The sequence below is a fragment of the Acinonyx jubatus genome, chromosome C2, assembly GCF_027475565.1.
Source record: "Acinonyx jubatus isolate Ajub_Pintada_27869175 chromosome C2, VMU_Ajub_asm_v1.0, whole genome shotgun sequence".
Lineage (NCBI taxonomy): Eukaryota > Metazoa > Chordata > Mammalia > Carnivora > Felidae > Acinonyx > Acinonyx jubatus.
The window spans coordinates 150200682-150218893 of NC_069384.1; the positions used below are offsets into that span (position 1 = coordinate 150200682).

Consider the following 18212-nt stretch of genomic DNA (forward strand, 5'->3'; position numbering starts at 1 on the left):
CCTGGGTGAGGGACAATGGTGGCCTGAAAAATTATAAATAACTACTCGGTTTGGGTATTTACACTGTGGTTATGTTACTGTCAGGAGAACCTGGGTGAACAGCATACAGGAACTTTCTGTACTTCTTTTGCAACTCTTCTAGAAGTTTAAAACTATCTCAAAATATAGTTTTAGGGGCGCCTGGGTGGCTTAGTCTGTTGAGTGTCCCGCTCTTGATTTCGGCTCAGATCACGATCTCCGGGTTCATGAGACTGAAGCCAGGATCAGGCTCTGGGCTGACAATGTGGAGCCTACTTGGGATTCTCTCTCCCCGCCCTTCCCCGACTTGTGCACATGTTCTCTCCCTCTCAAAATAAACATCTAAAAATAATTTTAAAAAACAGAATGCTAAAAAAAAAGTAAGTGGCAATATGAATGGAAAGACAGGGAGGAGTCAAGAGCTATGCTGAAGAAGTATAAACCATAGGACTTGGTGACTCACTGGATGAGGGAGGTAAGACAGTGTGAAAATTCATGCACAGAGTTGGGGTCAAACTGTCCAATGTCTTAAATTGAAACTAAGGGTTTTCAGCTTTACTCTGGGGCGTGGTGGGGGGGGGGGGGAAGGTGGGCAGGGACAGCTCACAAAGGGTCTTCTAACAGGAGACTATCAGAGAACCATCAAATTCAAAAACCGAAAGGGCCTTAAAGATTTCTTTCCTTCTCATCTATTCCTTTAAGGGGTGGGAGGGAGGGTTCCTTTATCTTAACTCCCACTGAAATTATCCTTTTCCCTTTCAGTTCAAAAGGAAAAATATGTATGTAAGTGTTTTGCAAGAGTGCTATATTCCTGACTCAATTTTCCCAGTGGCTCCCTTCCACATCAAAACGAATTCCACCCCCCTACTGAAAGTGCTTTCTTGACAGTCCCGTTACCTGCTGCTGCCACAGCTTTTGTGTGGACTTCGTTCTCCACCGGAAGCTCTCAAGTATTGCTTAACGATCACTTTTCATTCCTGGAACGCATCTCCATTTGTAACATTTACTCCTGATTTTCTGATTACCCCAATGCAAGCAGTTTTCACCTGTTTCACACCATTCAGTCAGGCCCCCAAGTGATGTTAAGTTATTCACTCACACAGAGTGAACACAATAAAGTCCCTGCCCTCATGGAATGCTCAGTATGAAACAAACAATTCTTCCATCTATCGAATGTCTGAGCAGGGGGCACCTGGGTGACTCAGTTGGTTAAGCGTCCAGCTCTTGGTTTTGGCTCCGGTCATGATCTCGTGGTTCTTGAGTTTGAGTCCCGCATCAGGCTCTGCGCTGACGGTGTGGAGTCTGCTTGGAATTAGGTCAGATCTCTCTGACCCTCTGCTGTTCTCTCTCTCTCTCTCTCTCTCTCAAAATAAATAAATAAACTTTAAAAAATAAATAAAATAAAATAAAATAATGAAATGTCTAGGGAATGTGCCTTCCTTTCCATTATTACTGTCACTGCCTGAATTTAGACTCTTAATACCTCTTTGTATGGCCCAGTGTACCTCAAATTATGGGCTGCAACCCACATGGGCCAGGAAACAAACTTAAGTAGGTAATGTTAGAAACAAAAAAAGAAATAGAAAATCAGTGTGTGTCCCACATAATTAAAATTATTTTATGAAAACGTTTCAGGGATATTAATATTTATGAATATATACATAAAAATAATTCTTTCCCAACTCCACACCCCTGCCTAGTAAGGTTTCTATCTCTGTTCAAAGTATCCCTCAGCTCTGGTGGGCCAGAACACAAACATCTCCACGGAGGTCTCCATTTTTGTAACCAGGAGAATGCCTCCTCTCTTACTTCAAAGTACTTAATACCTCTTCCAGGTGTTTGTCATGCTTGGCCTTGTATAGGACACAAGAGTCTTAAATTTTTTTTTCCCCCCCAAATAGGCTTCATGCCCAGGGTGGAGCCCATCGCAGGACTTGAACTCATGACCAAGACCTGTGCTGAGATCAAGAGTCAGACACTTAACCGACTGAGCCAGCCAGGCATCCCAAGAGTTTTAACTCTTCAACTGGATTGTGAGCCTCCTAGTAGATAGAAAGACATTTTAAGTCTCTTCATGTTCCCCTCAAGTGTTTGTCCAATGAATCTAGTCCTAGTATCTACCAGAGAAGAGAAAAAGCTCAAAATACTGCATAGTGTGCCTGTGAATAATATCTCTGGAGAAAATAAATGTAGTAAAATTTGACAGCTGATTTCCCAATCACGCTTAGCAAAGGCTGTCAGACACGAAAACATTTTGACAAAAGAAAGGAGCGCTATACTGCCTCCTCACTGATAACTGTCACACAGGATACACACCTATAATCTGGTTCGCGTCAGCACCCTTTCTACGTTATTGTAAAGATAATTTTGAAAAAAAAAATTAAAAATCACAACACCAAAAGTTTGGTATGTTGATCTAAAAGATTTTTAAGATAAACTTAAAGGGCTTCTCGACTCTCAGAAACAGAGCCCTTCTCACTCAGATCTCAGCTCCTGACCCTACAAATACCACACATAAATCCAACATTCTTTATATTCCTGATGTTTCTTCAGGCTTTGGTGGGACCTTACTTGTTTGCGCCCCAAAAAAGCCAATTATCTTAAATGTGCTTTACTACAAGTCACCCTCCTCCTCCCTTCACTTATTTGTCAAATATGTAAATACTATATTTGCAATCTAAAGCTTATTGGACTAGGTGGGCAAAATGATGGAGATCTAACCTATTTCTTTTTTTTTTTTTTTTTTTTTTTCTCATTAAACTTTAGTTTTAGTGGGTCTCAAAATTCTGTGACAGGTTTTTGGCCAAATTGTTTCCATTAAAAAGTACTGATTTTAAAAACTAGTAACTTAAAACTGCCACACACACACACACAAAATGGTCCACAAAACATTCTCCTTTCCTTCTGAAGGTTTTACGATGCATTGCTGTCATTAACCAGTCGTTTACTATTCCACTTAAATGGCCAACGGATACAAACAGTTTTGAGACCGTTCTTCCATCGCTGATTAAGACTGGGGTGGCAGGTATTGGGGATAATATTCATTTAGCCTTCTGAGCTTTCTGGAAGACTTGGTGACTCTGCCAGCTCCAGCTGCCTTCTTGTCCACCGCTTTGATGACACCCCCAGCAACCGTCTGTCTCATGTCACCAACAGCGAACAGCCCAGAGGAGGTCAGAGAAGCTCTCGACACCCATGGGCGTGCCAGGAACCATGTCAACGATGGCAGCGTCACCAGATTTCAAGAGCTCAGGACCATCTCCCAGCTTTTTTCCAGAACGACGGTCCATCTTCTCCTTCAGCTCAGCGAACTTGCGGGTGATGTGAGCTGTGTGACAGTCCAGCACAGGTGCGTATCTGGCACTGACCTGGCCTGGATGGTTCAGGATAATCACCAGAGCCCGGGAGGCCGGCTGCTTCCATTGGTGGGTCATTTTTGCTGTCACCAGCCACGCTGCCACGACGAACATCTTTGACACATACGTTCTTGACACTGAGGCCCACGTTGTCCCCAGGAAGAGCCTCACTCAAAGCTTCATGGTGCATTTCAACAGACTTTACTTCAGTTGTGACACTGGAGAAAAAGTGACCATCAGGCCTGCCTTAAGGACACCGGTCTCCACTCGACCCACAGGGACAGTACCAATACCGCCAATTTTGTAGACATCCTGGAGGGGCAGACGCAAGGGCTTGTCAGTTGGACGAGCAGGTGGCAGAACGCAATCCAGAGCTCCAAGCAGTGTGGTTCCACTGGCATTGCCACTCTACACTTAACGTTCCATCCCTTGAAGCAATGGCACGTTAGCACTTGGTTCCAGCATGCTGTCACCATTCCGACCAGAAATTGGCACCAATGCTACGGTGTCGGTGTCGGGGTTGTAGCCAATTTCCTTCATGTAGCCGCTGACTTCCTTAACGATTTCCGCTGTAGGGGGGCTCAGTGGAATCCATTTTGTTATGCCGACAATAAGTTGTTTTACACCCAGTGTGTAAGCCAGAAGGGCATGCTCACGGGTCTGCCCCTTCTTGGAGATACCTGCTTCAAATTCGCCTGAGAGGTGCCTGTAATCATGTTTTTGATAAAGTCTCTGAGTCCCGGGGCATCAATGATGGTCATGTAGAACTTGCTGGTCTCAAATCTCCCCGGGGAGATACCAGCGGTGACACCACGTTCACGTCTGGCTTTGTTTCTCCAAGACCCAGGTGTGCCTGAAGGAGCCCTTTCCCATCTCAGCAGCCTCCTTCTCAAATTTTTTCATAGTTCTTTTGCCAATCCCACCACATTTGCAGACAGATGACCAGTAGCGGCAGACTTGCCCGAACCTACGTGTCCGATGACGCCAACGTTGATAGGAGTCTCTTCCCATTTTGGTTTAGGTTCAAGTGGTGGTGTTCACGCCACGCGTGTTCTGGAGGCAAACCCATGGCGAGAAAGCTAACCTATTTCTTTTACCAAGGCATGCCAAACACGCATTCCTCTACAAGTGAGGCCCTAGTATTAATACACAAATGTTTCTTTCAAGACGTCAAACATGTGAGAACAGATGTTCTACTTTTGAGGCAAGATTACAATTAGTTAGCATTATGTGAAGTAGAAAACGATAGACCTGACTCAGAAAGACCTGATTTTTAATCCGGACCCTGTCACTCATCGTAGGATTTACTTCCTTCATCTAAAATGTAGCTACTACCTGTCTCATGGGAGGCATTTAGGAGGGTAAAGTACACTTAAGTGCCTATCACTGAAAAGATGTTTGCTATTATGGTCACATGAACACAGTCAAGTTATTTAAACTTTGAACTTTCATTTCTTTAATCATAAAGTAATAAATAATAAGACTTTCATTCACCTGTAAGCTCTCCTTAAGGGTTATGTAAAGTAACTGACAAATGATACAAATTCATACTGGGCTTCTCAAATTCCAGTCTTAATTATATAGGTTAAAAATTTTGTTTCTCCTCAAGGGGCACCTGCGTGGTTCAGTCAGCTAACTGTCTGACGTTAGCTCGGGTCATGATGTCACAGTTTGTAAGTTCGAGTCCCGCATCAGGCTTTCCACTGTCAGAGCCCATTTCAGATCCTTTGTCCCTCTCTCTCTGCCCCTCACAGGTGCTATCTCTCTCTCTCTCTCAAAAATTAACATTAAAAAAAAAAATTGTGTTTCCTCAAAAGAATTAGTTCACGATTTATAGCCTTTTTGTATGATCACCGCAGTTCAATATCCAAATGATGCTCTAAGGGGCTGCAGACATCCGTAAATCCAAGATCACTGTGTAGGATTTCCAGCAGCATCTCCCTTCAAGTATATGTTCTCTCACCAGAGAGGCTCAAGATCATACCAGAAACTTTCTTTTTCAGCTTCTGCTCATACATTACCAACTCCTAAAGAAATGCATCTGTTTCCTCTGCTGAAAGTTCAATGTGTAATTCTATTATCCCTTTTCCTTTTATTCCAGTCTTCCCTAATACTCAGTGCAGGTTACACCAGAAATTAAATCCAGTCTGGGAGCGGAAAGACTTCCGGACTGGCAGATCATCCCAGGCCTAACTCCTGCCTTTCTATCACTAACTGCACATGATCTTAGACAAATACTTAAGAAATACTTAGACAAATATTAGCTCACATTTGCATGGCAGTTTATAGTTTTCAGGTACTGGGTCATTTGATCCTCAAGAAAAACCTCATGAAGTACACAAAACAGATATTGTTATTTCCATTTTAAGCCAAAGAAACTGAGGATTTACAAAGTGAAATGATTTGAAAATCTACCTCATGTCTTATTGCTGAAACTGACTACACACCCACAGCTCTGGGTGTCAGGGCTCATAAAAGAAGTACAAAACAATCTCTGTGTGACTAGCTTTTAATGCCACAGAACATCTCTTGTAGCTACTAATCCTTGAGTCTCCCTTTCCTCTCTTTTTCCCCAGCCTTTGGAGAAGGCAATGCTGCTTGGGGGTCATTCTGCCTCTCACCTTGCATCAATGGTCAGAATGCAGACTGGTACCATGTTCCTGGGAGGCCAAAGCCTTTTCAAGCATATTCCACTCAACCCAGGTATCATAACTGCATGATACCAGCATGATACTAGTTTAAGGAAAGAGACGAGTAAGGAAGCAAGGTTTGTAACAATAAAAAAGAGAAAAAAATTGTCCAATACCAGAAATAGGTTAAATAAAATGTGGTCTACCTACGTAATGGAAAAGCACACACATACTGAAAAGCATTTTAATTCATACATATAGACACAGAAAAATTTGATTAAATTTTCAATGAAAAGAACAAGTAGATGGCTACATTATCATAAAAATACAAAGATATTTAAATGTACACAGTCTAAAAAACTATATAGCAAGTATTAATCTCAGAATGAGAGGATTACAACTAATTTTTTTGTTTCCCTGGATTTTTATAAATTTTACAATAAACAGTACTTAATTTATAATATTTTACTTATTTTACAAATTTACAAAAAACATTACTTAACCTTTTTTTTAGAAAAGCAATAAAAAAATTTCTGGTTATTTTTCACTCCAACACGAATATACATAGAAGTGTATTTCTCCAAGTAATAAATAGGAGATGTGCATACCAGGAGTTCATCCATGCTAGTCTGACATTTCTCAAGGTTTATCCGTTTGATTGCCACTTTCTCCTTTTTAGGGGCACAGTACGCTGCCTGGACCACAGCCGTTGCTCCGCTCCCTAAAGATAAATACATAAATGAGTAAATGAATAGATGAATAGATAAGAACATGACATTTCTAATTCCCACACAATTTAACAAGAGAATAATCCTTATCTTGTTCCTACACTCAACAACAGATGACACCCTAAAAAGCAGGGTGTCAATAAAAGCAAAGGCCTTTGACCATTTCATAGAATTGCTAATAAATATTGGCAGGGAGGAAGAATCAAAAGGCTACAGGTCCAGTTCCTGAGTATGATGGCACAGGCTCACATTTCCCTGCTCCTCTCTTCTGAATACAACTGAATACCCTAGAAAGAATTCATCAGACAATCATAAGATGACCCTAAAAGTAGAAGGTGGATGAGACAGGGGCCTTGGGATGTGAGGAAGAGCACCACTGTGAGTTCATTGGGTTTTCCTTTTATCTCCCATATATCCATGGCTGGGCACAAGAACAGCCTGAAACCGAGAACCACCAACAGAGACGGACAAACAAGAAAATCTTGCTTTTTGGCCAAAGACTGTGAAGGGGGAAGCTTAGCAGAGACCTAGAGGGAAGACAGACTCCCCAGTCCTTATCCGGGACAGTGGAGGATCCCCAGTCATCACAGCATCAGCATCAGCAGGGTCTCCACCCCAGCCCCAGACAGAAGCAGACCAGATTTGCCCCACCTGGGGCAATGTCCAGGCAATCTGCCCTTAGCAGTAGCAGACATGGGGACCCACACCCACCAGTCAGCGCAAGCAGCACCTGTAGAGATCAAGCAGGACTTCCTGTGATGCCAGAATAATAAAGAAGAGAATAGCAATGCAGAGCTCTGAAAACTAAATTATCATAGGAATTACCCAGCTCACAAAAGCAGGCCAGAGTGGGTATAGCTCAGTGGTAGAACATTTGATCGCACAAAAGCAGGCCAGGACCTACACACTAAACCTAAATGGAGTTATTGCCTACTAAAACAGAAGACTTAAACAGGATCAAGAGTTGCCTCATATTAATATCTTAAATGCCCAGGATAACATTTTTTTTTTTTTTTAAATCGCACACCAAGAATCAGGAAAAACACACTTGAATGAGAGAGAGAGAACCACACTGATGTCAACACCAAAGTGAATCACAATTTGGAGTTATCCGACAAAAATGTTAAAGCAGTCATCATAAAAATGCTTTGATAAGCAATTAAGAATTCCCCTAAATAAAAAAATAGAAAATTTTAGCAAAGAATCAGAAGTTATTTTTTTAAAACTACCAAATGGAAATTATGTGTACAACTGAAATATGCAATTTCCAAAATAAAAAAGTGCTGGATAGGCTTAATAGTACCTATTAGATACTAATTAGATACTAATAGATGATGGAGGACAAATTTGGTGAACTTGAGGACAAGATCAATAGTATACTCAAATCTAAACAACAGAGAGAAAATGGACTGAAAAAAAAAAAAACAAAAAGAAAGAAAAAGAGAAAGAATAGAAGCTCAGGGAACAGTGGATAATAACAAAAAATCTAATGTCCATGTGGTAGGTAGAATAACGGTCCCCCACAAAGTGTCCATGTCCTAACCTTTGAAACCTGTGAATGTTACCTTATATGGCAAGAATATTATGTGTTATTATGTTAAATTAAGGATGAGAAGATGACCCTGGATAATCTGGGTGGGCCCAATGTAATTATAAGGGTGTTTCTTTATAAGAGGGAGGCAGGAGAGTCAGAGTCAGAGAAGAAGAGATAACGGAAGCAGAGGTCAGAATGATGGGACCACGAGCCAAGGAGCAGGTACTGATATATGTAACAGCATGGCTAACCTTGAAACCATTATGCTGTGTGAAATAAACCAATCAAAATTGTATGACTCCATTTATATGAAGTGTCCAAATCAGGCAAATCCATACAGAAAATATATTACTAGTTGCCAGGGGCTAGGAAAAGAAGACAATGAAAGTTACTGCTTAAGAGGAACAGGATTCTTTCTGGGATAATGAAAATGTTCTGGCTTTAGACAGAGGTTGCAAAATCCTGTGACTATACTGAAAAAAAAAACCACTGAAATGCATACTTTTAAAATGGTGGGTTTGGGGGCACCTGGGTGGTTCAGTGGGTTAAGCGTCTGACTCTTGATTTCAGCTCAGGTTGTGATCTCAAGATTCATGATACCGAGGGGCGCCTGGGTGGCTCAGTCGGGTAAGTGGCCGACTTCGGCTCAGGTCATGATCTCGCGGTCCGTGAGTTCGAGCCCCGCGTCGGGCTCTGTGCTGACAGCTCAGAGCCTGGAGCCTTTTTCAGATTCTGTGTCTCCCTCTCTCTGACCCTCCCCCATTCATGCTCTGTCTCCCTCTGTCTCAAAAATAAATAAAACGTTAAAAAAAAAAATTTAAAAAAAAAAAAAAAAGATTCATGATACCGAGTCCGAATCAGGCTCCATGTTGATAGCATGGAGCCTGCTTGAGATTCCCCCCCCCCCCGCCTCTCTCTCTCTCCCCACACCCTCTTTCTGCCCCTCCCCACTGGCACAAGTGTGTTCTCTCTCTCTCTCAAAATAAATAAACATTAAAAAATAAATAAATAAAAAATAAATAAAATGGTGGATATTATTATGTGACTTTTACCTCAAATTTTTAAAAAAGAGAATACCACAAACAACTTTTGTTCATAATTCCACAATTTAGAAAAAATGGGCCAATTCTTTGAAAACAACTATCAAAACTCAGCCAAGATGAACTTGATAAACTGAATAATAGTTAACCCTATTAAAGAAATCAAATTTGTAATTGAAAAGTTCTTAAAAAAAAAATCCCCAGAACTTTACCAAACACTGACAAAAGAATTAACAGTCATTTTACATGTTTTCTAGAAATGGAAGAAGTGGGAACAGCCCCCAACCCATTTTATGAAACCAGTCGTTACCAATACCAAAACCAGACAAGGACATCAAAGAATTAAGAAAACTACGGACCAATGTCTCTCATGAAATTAACTGTAAAATCCTTAACAAAATATTAACACATTGAACCCAAAATAGCTAATGCACCACAACCAAGCACCATGTATTCCAGGTATGTGAGGCTGATGACACATTATGAAAGAAAAAGAAATCACTGCAACACATTATATCGACAAGCCAAAGGGGGGGAAAAATCATGTATCAACTGACACAGAAAAACATCCTTAAAAAATTCAACACCATTCATAATAAAAGGCTCTCAGCAAACTAGGAAGAGGGGAGCTTCTTCAACCTCATAAAGAACACCTACAAAAAACCTTACAGCAAACAACATACTTAATGGTGAATGACTGAATACTTCTGAACTGGGAAAAAGGCAAGGCTGTCCATTCTCATCACTCTTAGGCAACACAGTACTAGATACCCATAATTATAAAGCAAGAAAAAGAAATAAAAAGCACCTAAGTTGGAAAGGAAGAAATAAAACTGCCCTTATTTTAGATGACATGATTGTCTATAAAGAAAACCCCAAGAAATCTAGAAGCTCCTAGAACTTGTAAGACAGTTTAGCAAGGTTGCCAAAAAAATAAATAAATAAATAAATAAAAAAATAAAAGTCAACACAAGAAACCAACCCCATTTCCATATGTGAACAACAAATAAGTGGAAACCTGTTCCCCCAAAATGAAATAATGTATGAATGAAATGGTATAAATCCAACAAAATATGAAGAGGATCTGTACGCTGAAAATACACACAATAGAACAAAGAACCAAGAAATAGATTTACACAAATAAGCCCTGCTGATTTTTTTTTTTAATTCACCTCCAAATTAGTTAGCATATAGTGCAACAGTGATTTCAGGAGTAGATTCCTTAATGCCCCTTACTCATTTAGCCCATCCCCCCCCCCACAACCCCTCTAGTAACCCTCTGTTTGTTCTCTATATTTAAGAGTCTCTTCTGTTTTGTCCCCCTCCCTGTTTTTATATTATTTTTGTTTCCCTTCCCTTATGTTCATCTGTTTTGTCTCTTAAAGTCCTCATATGAGTGAAGTCATATGAAGTTTGTCTTTAACTGACTAATTTCACTTAGCATAATACCCTCCAGTTCCATCCACGTAGTTGCAAATGGCAAGATTTCATTCTTTCTCATTGCCAAATAGTATTCCATTGTGTATATACACCACATCTTCATTCATCCACCGATAGACATTTGAAGCCCCACTGATTTCTGACAAAGGTGCAAAAGCAATTCGTTGGAGATGGATAAGCTATCAGAATGGCTTAACAAAAATGTTTTTTACAGTGATTAATCACTTTATTATTATTGATATTATTATCACTATTATTATTAATAATATTAGTAGTAGTATTAACCAGGGTGCCTAGGTGGCTCAGTCGATTAAGTGTTTGACTCTTGATTTTGGCTCAGGTCGTGATCTCAGTTTGTGAGATCAAGCCCCACATCGGGCTCTGTGCTGACAGCACGGAGCCTGCTTGGGATTTCTTTCTCTCCATCTCTCTCTGCCCCTCCCCTGTTCGTGCTCGCTCTCTCAAAATAAATAAACATTAAAAAAAAATAAAACAAATAAAGTGATAACAGTAAATGCTGGTGAGGACGTGATGAAACTGGATCATTCCTACATTGCTAATGATTAATACAAAAAACAAAACAAAACCATGGTACAGTCACTCTGGAGAATAGTTTGGCCGTTTCTTTTAAAACTGAAAGTGGACTTGTACAACTCAGCATTTTCACGCTTGGGTATTTATCTCACAGAAATAAAAACAGATGTTCACACAGAAACCTACATATAAACGTTCATAGCAGCTTTATTCATAATAGCCTCAAACTGGAAACTACCCAAATATCCTTCAACAGGTGAATGGTTAAACAAACTATGGTACACCCATAGAGAGAAATACTACTCAGCAATAAATATGAACAAGTTATTAATATGCACATTACGTGGATGAACCTCAAGGGCATTACGCTGAGTAAAAAAAGCCACTTTCAAAAAGTTACATATTTTATGACTCCACTTCTAACAAATAAGTACAGTACACATATAACTACGAAACTGAGTAAGTTTACTGGATTGTTAAAATATATATACATATGCCTAGGCTTATTAATAAGATAATCTTCAAATACCATTCACACAATGTCATTCATCAAATCACTAAACCACAGCAGCTACTTAATACTGTACCACTTGATAACTGAACAGGGTGTTTTGCTGTGCCCCAGATGAAATTTAATTATCCCCATCTCCGTGCCTCTATAAAAGTCCTTCACTTTGCTTTCTACATATTAACACATACTTGTGCCTCCTTTCAAAGTCCAACTCACAGCCCAGCTAACTGAAAAAATTCTTAGATTCAAACTGCAGCCCCACTGCTGTCAGGAGAGTAAGTCTTCATTTCCTGACTATGTGCCTGGGGACATATAGATGCCCAATAAATGTCTCTATTGTTCATTTCCTTGCCCTTTATCTTCTTGTAGGATGTTTAAACTGTTACATTACCGTGTCTCCTCAAGTATTTGGCATAGGGCAGGTTTACTATGTCTATAAGGTACTTAAGTCTTAACCAAAACACGTGAGGAAGAATGATCCCCACCAACTCCCCATCTATACCCATTCCATTAAAATAGGTTTTGGATTTACCATTTTAATCGCTGATATGACCACAGACTAAACATTCTCCTGCACAAACACTCAGCCCTGAATAGAGATGAACTGTAAATACTTAAAAAAGGAAAAATGAGCAATCATTAAATTCTTCCCTCTTTCCTCTCCTTCGTCTCATCCTCTTCCCAAATAGTGATTTTATCAAAATGTTGGCAGGAGAGACCATGGGGAAAGAAAAAGTGCTCCATGTACTACACAGTAATTATATTAAGAAAAAGCAACTTTGGGCAGAATGCTTCACGTAAAACGCAACATGCTTTCAATATCCTAGACATTCTCAAGAAGAGCATGCACTTTAGAGAATGAGATATTTACTTTAATAAGATCCTATAACAGCCTGTAAAAAAGCTAATTATCTGATCATTTAAGAGAAGTAGAAGGCAATTTAACATCTGGGGCTTTAAAACTTAAATTTCTAAGTGGAAAAAAGCAAAGAGCAAAACACCCCACAAAAGGATATATACGTATTAAAGTTTTCTGAAAGGATCCATAGAAGCTATTAAGAGTAGCTAACAGAGACAGAGTGAAAAGGAGAAGCTTATCATCAGCAAAAGACAAAATAATACACAGTATTCTGTTCTTGAATGTCCATTTTCCCCAATTTACGAGTCGTATTATTATGTATATTACCAGAAGAAATCATTTCCATTTTTATTATCTTAAAATATTCAGATATTCCAGAAGATTTCTGGATTTCTAGGAAAGAAATTTCAGAAATTTCTTTCTAGTAAAGAAAAAAAAGCTTGGTAATTTTGCAATCACTTTCAAATTACAAGTCAACTTACATGAACATCAGAACACGGCAAAGAAAGACCATCTTAAACACGAATTGAGAGCTGCCTTTGTTTATGGGGTCGAATGCCTTTGTTTATATGGTGAAATATATAAAAAAAGTCAGGATCGGGCACCACAGTAATTTAAATTTACTTCTTATAATTATCATTTATTTCAGTGTTAAAGTGATTTCAATTTCATTATTTATTATTCTTACATATTCCCTCCAATATTTACTTTAATAAAGACATACAATGTACAATAGATAACCCTTTCTAATACACAAAGTTTTCAGTTTGAAAAATCTCTTCACAAAACCAGAGTAAGATAACACTTCACACCCACTAGGATGGCTGTAATAAAAAAGACGGACTGTAAGAAGTTCTGCAAAGGATGTGGAGAACCTGGAACCCTCTGACACTGTGGGTGGGACTATACAATGACGTTCCCACCTTAGAAAAGAGTCTGGTGGGGTTCCTGGGTGGCCCAGTCAGTTAAGCATCTTGATTTTGGCTCAGGTCATGATCTGGCAGTTTGTGAGTTCGAGCCCCCCTGTCAGGCTCTGTGCTAACAGTGCAGAGCCTGCCTGGGATTCTCTCTCTCTGCCCCTCCCTCAAAATAAATAAATAAACTTTTTAAAAAGCGGGGGGGGGGGGGGGGGGGGGAGGGGTGGTGCCTGAGTGGCTCAGTCGGTTAAGCATCTGACTTCAGCTCAGGTCGTGATCTCACGGTCCATGGGTTCGAGCCCCGCATCAGGCTCTGTGCTGACAGCTCGGAGCCTGGAGCCTGCTTCAGATTCTGTGTCTCCCTCTCTCTGCTCCTCCCCCGCTCGCACTCGGTCTCTCTCTCTCTCTCAAAAATAAATAAACGTTAAAAAATAAAAAAAATAAAAAAATAAAGTCTGGCGGTTCCTCAAAATGTTAACCATAGAGTTACTATGCAATCCAGCACTTCAGCTCCTACGTGTATACGCAAGAAAACAAAAACACGTACACATACAAACTCTCACACAGACGTTCACTGCACTATTACTCATAAGAGCCCCAAAGTGGGAACAATCCAAATGTCCATCAGAACAGAATAGGAAAATGTGGTATATCCATACAATGGAATACTGGTCAACAATAAAAAGAAACGGGAGTACTGATACCTGCTACAACAGGGATGAACCTTGAAAACTTGGTAAGTAAATATGCCAGACACAAAAGGCCATATATGGTATGATTCCACTTATACAGACTGTCCAGAATAGGCAAATCCATAGATGCAGAGGTAGATTAGAGGATGCCAGAGACTAGAGGGGAAATGGGGAATGCTGCTAATGGACAGGGTGTTTCTGAAGCTATGAAAATGTTCTGGAATTAGACAGTGGTGATGGCTGCACAATTTTGTGAATGCACCGAATCGTTCACTTTAAATTGGCAAATTTCATAGTATATGAATTATATCTCAATAAAGCTGTTACTAAAAAAAATCTCTTCAAGTATGACATCAAATTTCAAATAGTATAAACGTGCTACAGACATTAAAATTTAAAGACAATTTACATATAATTATATAACTCAACAAAATCTGTTACATTTAAATCCATTTGAAAGTTCCAGACCAAAGCCAGGCATATATAACCATAGTCAATATGGACATGGATAAACCCAAATCATGATGATTAAAAAAAATTTTTTTTCAAAATTTATTTTGAGAGGGGGGAGGGGCGGGGGGGGAGAGAGAGAGATAGAGGGAGGGAGGGAGGGAGAGAGAAAGAGAAAGAATGAATCTTAGGCAAGCTCTGTGCTGAGAGCAGAGGCCCAAGTGCGGCTCAATCTCAAGATCCATGAGACCATGACCTGAGCTGAAGTCAAGAGTAGGGCGCTTAACCAACTGAGTCACCCAGGCACCCCACAACTCAGAATTATAATGAAGCAACAACTCTACACAAAGCTCATGTCATACAAAATTCAAAATAAAATCTAGTATTTAAGAACACATTTCCCATTCAATGGCATCCAATAGTGTACCTGAATTATTTCGACAATAGTTTAAGAACACTAACTTACTGCTTGATAAAAATGATCCAATAGGCTACCATTGAAATAGCTTGCAGTTTGCAGTTCGCTCTGCACAGGAGTGTGGGGCAGAATGAGGCATGACGGAGGGTGGGGCAAGGTGAGGGCAAAGTACAGGCTAACAGCACCCCCCCCCCCCACCGCCCTCTGCTCCAGGTGGGACATGTATATGATATTCCTTGGACACTGCAGGCTACCCCAAAAGGAGAAAGGACAAAAAACAAATGGTTAAACTGGTTAGAGTCTCCCCCAGTTTACCAGAAAAAGGCAATTCCATCATAGCCTGAAGTCCAGGAACGCCCTACTGTCTTTCGGTTAATGCTCCGCTAGAGGGAAAAACAACCTTGGCCTGACAACACAGCTAGGCCTCCAGTAAGTCTTTAGCACGTGAAAGCCTCTCTGGAAACTCTGTTGACTTTGTCTCTGACTCCATAAAACGGTCGCCCCTCACACTTGGAGCGCAGCTCTTCCTGCCCATGGGTCCTGTCCCCATGCTTTCATAAAAATCACCTTTTTGCACCGAAGATAGCTTCAAGAATTCTTTCTCGGCCGTCGGCTCCACCCCCCACAAACCCATCACCCCAAAACTTCATGAGGCAGAACAGCAGTGTCTGCCATTAACTTTTCTCTCCCTCCCATCCTTTTCCTTTCCAAACTCTTTCTTCGTGGGATCCCTAAAGAAAACTTAACAACTCTCTTGCCTTCAGTGAAAGGCCCCTGCCCCACTCTGGGAAGCCCCAGAGGAAGGAAGCTAATCACACAGGTCCCGTTATCCATCAGGCTAAGATGAGAGGCATTCTTAAGTCACAGAAGACACAATGCGGTCTCTACAGGGTACTTTTGGTCCTAGAGAACAGATGTCTTCTAATACGTAAATGTATTCCCTAATGCTTTATCATTTTAATTTTTGCAAATGGCTACTGAATGGTATTTTTTTTTTAACTCTCAAACCAGTTCCTCCACCCCTGTATAATCAACCATTGATCATTTATCTTATATATAAAAAATCTAAAACACTAGCTTTAAAAAAAATTTTTTTTAAATGTTTTTATTTATTTTTGAGACAGAGAGAGACAGAGCATGAGCAGGGGAGCGGCAGAGAGAGAGGGAGACACAGAATCTGAAGCAGGCTCCGGACTCTGAGCTGTCAGCACAGAGCCTGACACGGGGCTCGAACTCGCAGACTGCAAGATCATGTCCTGAGCCGAAGTCGGACGCTTAACCGACTGAGCCACCCAGGCGCCCCTAAAACACTAGCTTTAAACATACTAATGGCATGTCCTACATAAACCAAAACCATGCTGGGGTTAAAAATACAGACATAGGAATTCGGGGAATTTAGTTGTTATTAATCCCTAGTCATTATTAACTATAGAATTTCACTAACAATAAAACACTAAACCTAGGTATTATCAATCACAATTGTCTATATACTAACGCACCTTTCTTTTACACAAAGAATCACTCATTTAATAAATCTCGCTAGAAGCAAGATATTAAATTCTGGTGTGATTTAATAAATGGCCTTAAAAGACAAGTGGCACTTCCCACATCTGATGATACAAAGAGATTCGCGGGCTCCGGTTCTTCCGTGTTAACGATCGCTTTCATTGACCTTCATATTCTCCCCCACCCCCCAAAATACCAAAACATTAATGAGCAACCAAAAAATATTTTAAAGTTCTAACATTAAGGATTATGGCTAATACAGTAAAAACTCAATACTAACACCACTATTTCAGAATAGCCAATGATGTTCTATCTTCTTTTAGGAAAACCTTTACTTCACAGAAAATAACTATTAATAATGTAAATAAGAGGGCGCCTGGGTGGCTCCGTTGGTTGAGCATCCGACTTCAGCTCAAGTCATGATTTCACAGTTTGCGGGTGCGAGCACCGCATTCGGCTCACTGCCGTCAGCACAGTCTTCTTCAAATCCTCTGTCCCCCTCTCTCTGGCCCCTCCCCTGCTCACGCTCTCTCAAGGATAAATAAAATATTTTAAAAAAATTAAAAAATAATAACGTAAATAAGAAGATAGGGAAGACTATCTTTAAAATGTCTTTATAATCATTTAAAGTATTCACCAATTCTTTGCAGGACTTTAAAAACACAGGATTAGAGATGCAAATTTTAAAAATACTCGTCTCTTGAAAGCATGTCCCTTTATGAGGAATTTTTCAAAGTACACGTCAATTTACAGACTTTCAACCATCACTTTTCTTACAGTTAATCGAGTCAAATAGAAAACATCAGTATGCATTGCACATAGCAGAAGTAAATGTTATTTTGCAAAACTTTTACTTCAGTATAAACACATGCAAATTATAAAATGTATCTCTTAGGAGTGGTTTAGTGAAAAATGTCACAGCTACTGCTCTAATGCCCTCTACTAAGCCCTGGTCTACTACGGAGAATAATACCATGGAAAATGTAAAACAGTTTCCAATAAAACATCCTCATTCAGACTTTCACGAGTTTACACTGCTGATCCATGCACCCTTCTCTGTATCTCCAGCTCTTCCATCCTTCTGTCCTCTCCTAGTGAGCTCTTAAACTCCAGTGTTAATATGCAGTACATATCAGAACGGATTAATACACAAAAGTATCAATGAGCTTTCTCCTGAAATTCTTCAAACTGCGTAACTTCGTCTCTTGAGACAGAAAAGGAGATGCCCAAAGGCATGGGGTTACTAAAATTTTTTTTAGTCTCTGGCCACTTTATAAGACCCAGAAATTCAGGATAGAAAGTAAAAAATGGGTATTATTCCGGTGAGGAAAACAATAAATGAACCAAATCAGCTGAAGATAATTTCCTCCAAATTTTGGGCATCCATCATTGTAACAGATACATATTCTAAAGATCTTAAGTGTTCTTTAGCAAGGTTTTGCATTCACTGAAGAGCCAGCCCAGACTCTTCATTGTGAAAGATGATTAAGGCACCATCACCTAAACCAAGGAAAATATGGGAAATCACAATTTTGTAAACCTTCTTCTCTTGTCAGTGTCATGTTGAAAATTAAAGCTC

The 18212-nt window shown here is 40.0% G+C and overlaps 1 protein-coding gene and 1 pseudogene across 2 annotated transcripts in view; both read right to left on the reverse strand.

The window, feature by feature from the left end:
• OXSR1 (oxidative stress responsive kinase 1) overlaps window positions 1-18212 on the reverse strand; it is a 101844-nt gene that overhangs the window by 74085 nt on the left and 9547 nt on the right. The window contains exon 2 of one of the 2 annotated variants that reach the window (XM_015062770.3): window positions 6613-6725. In XM_015062770.3, the coding sequence (XP_014918256.1) occupies window positions 6613-6725 (113 nt within the window). Of the gene's footprint in view, window positions 1-6612; window positions 6726-18212 lie in introns of those variants that run through there. The other variant, XM_027040691.2, reaches the window with a different exon arrangement.
• On the reverse strand, window positions 1360-6606 carry LOC128315337 (elongation factor 1-alpha 1-like; annotated as a pseudogene).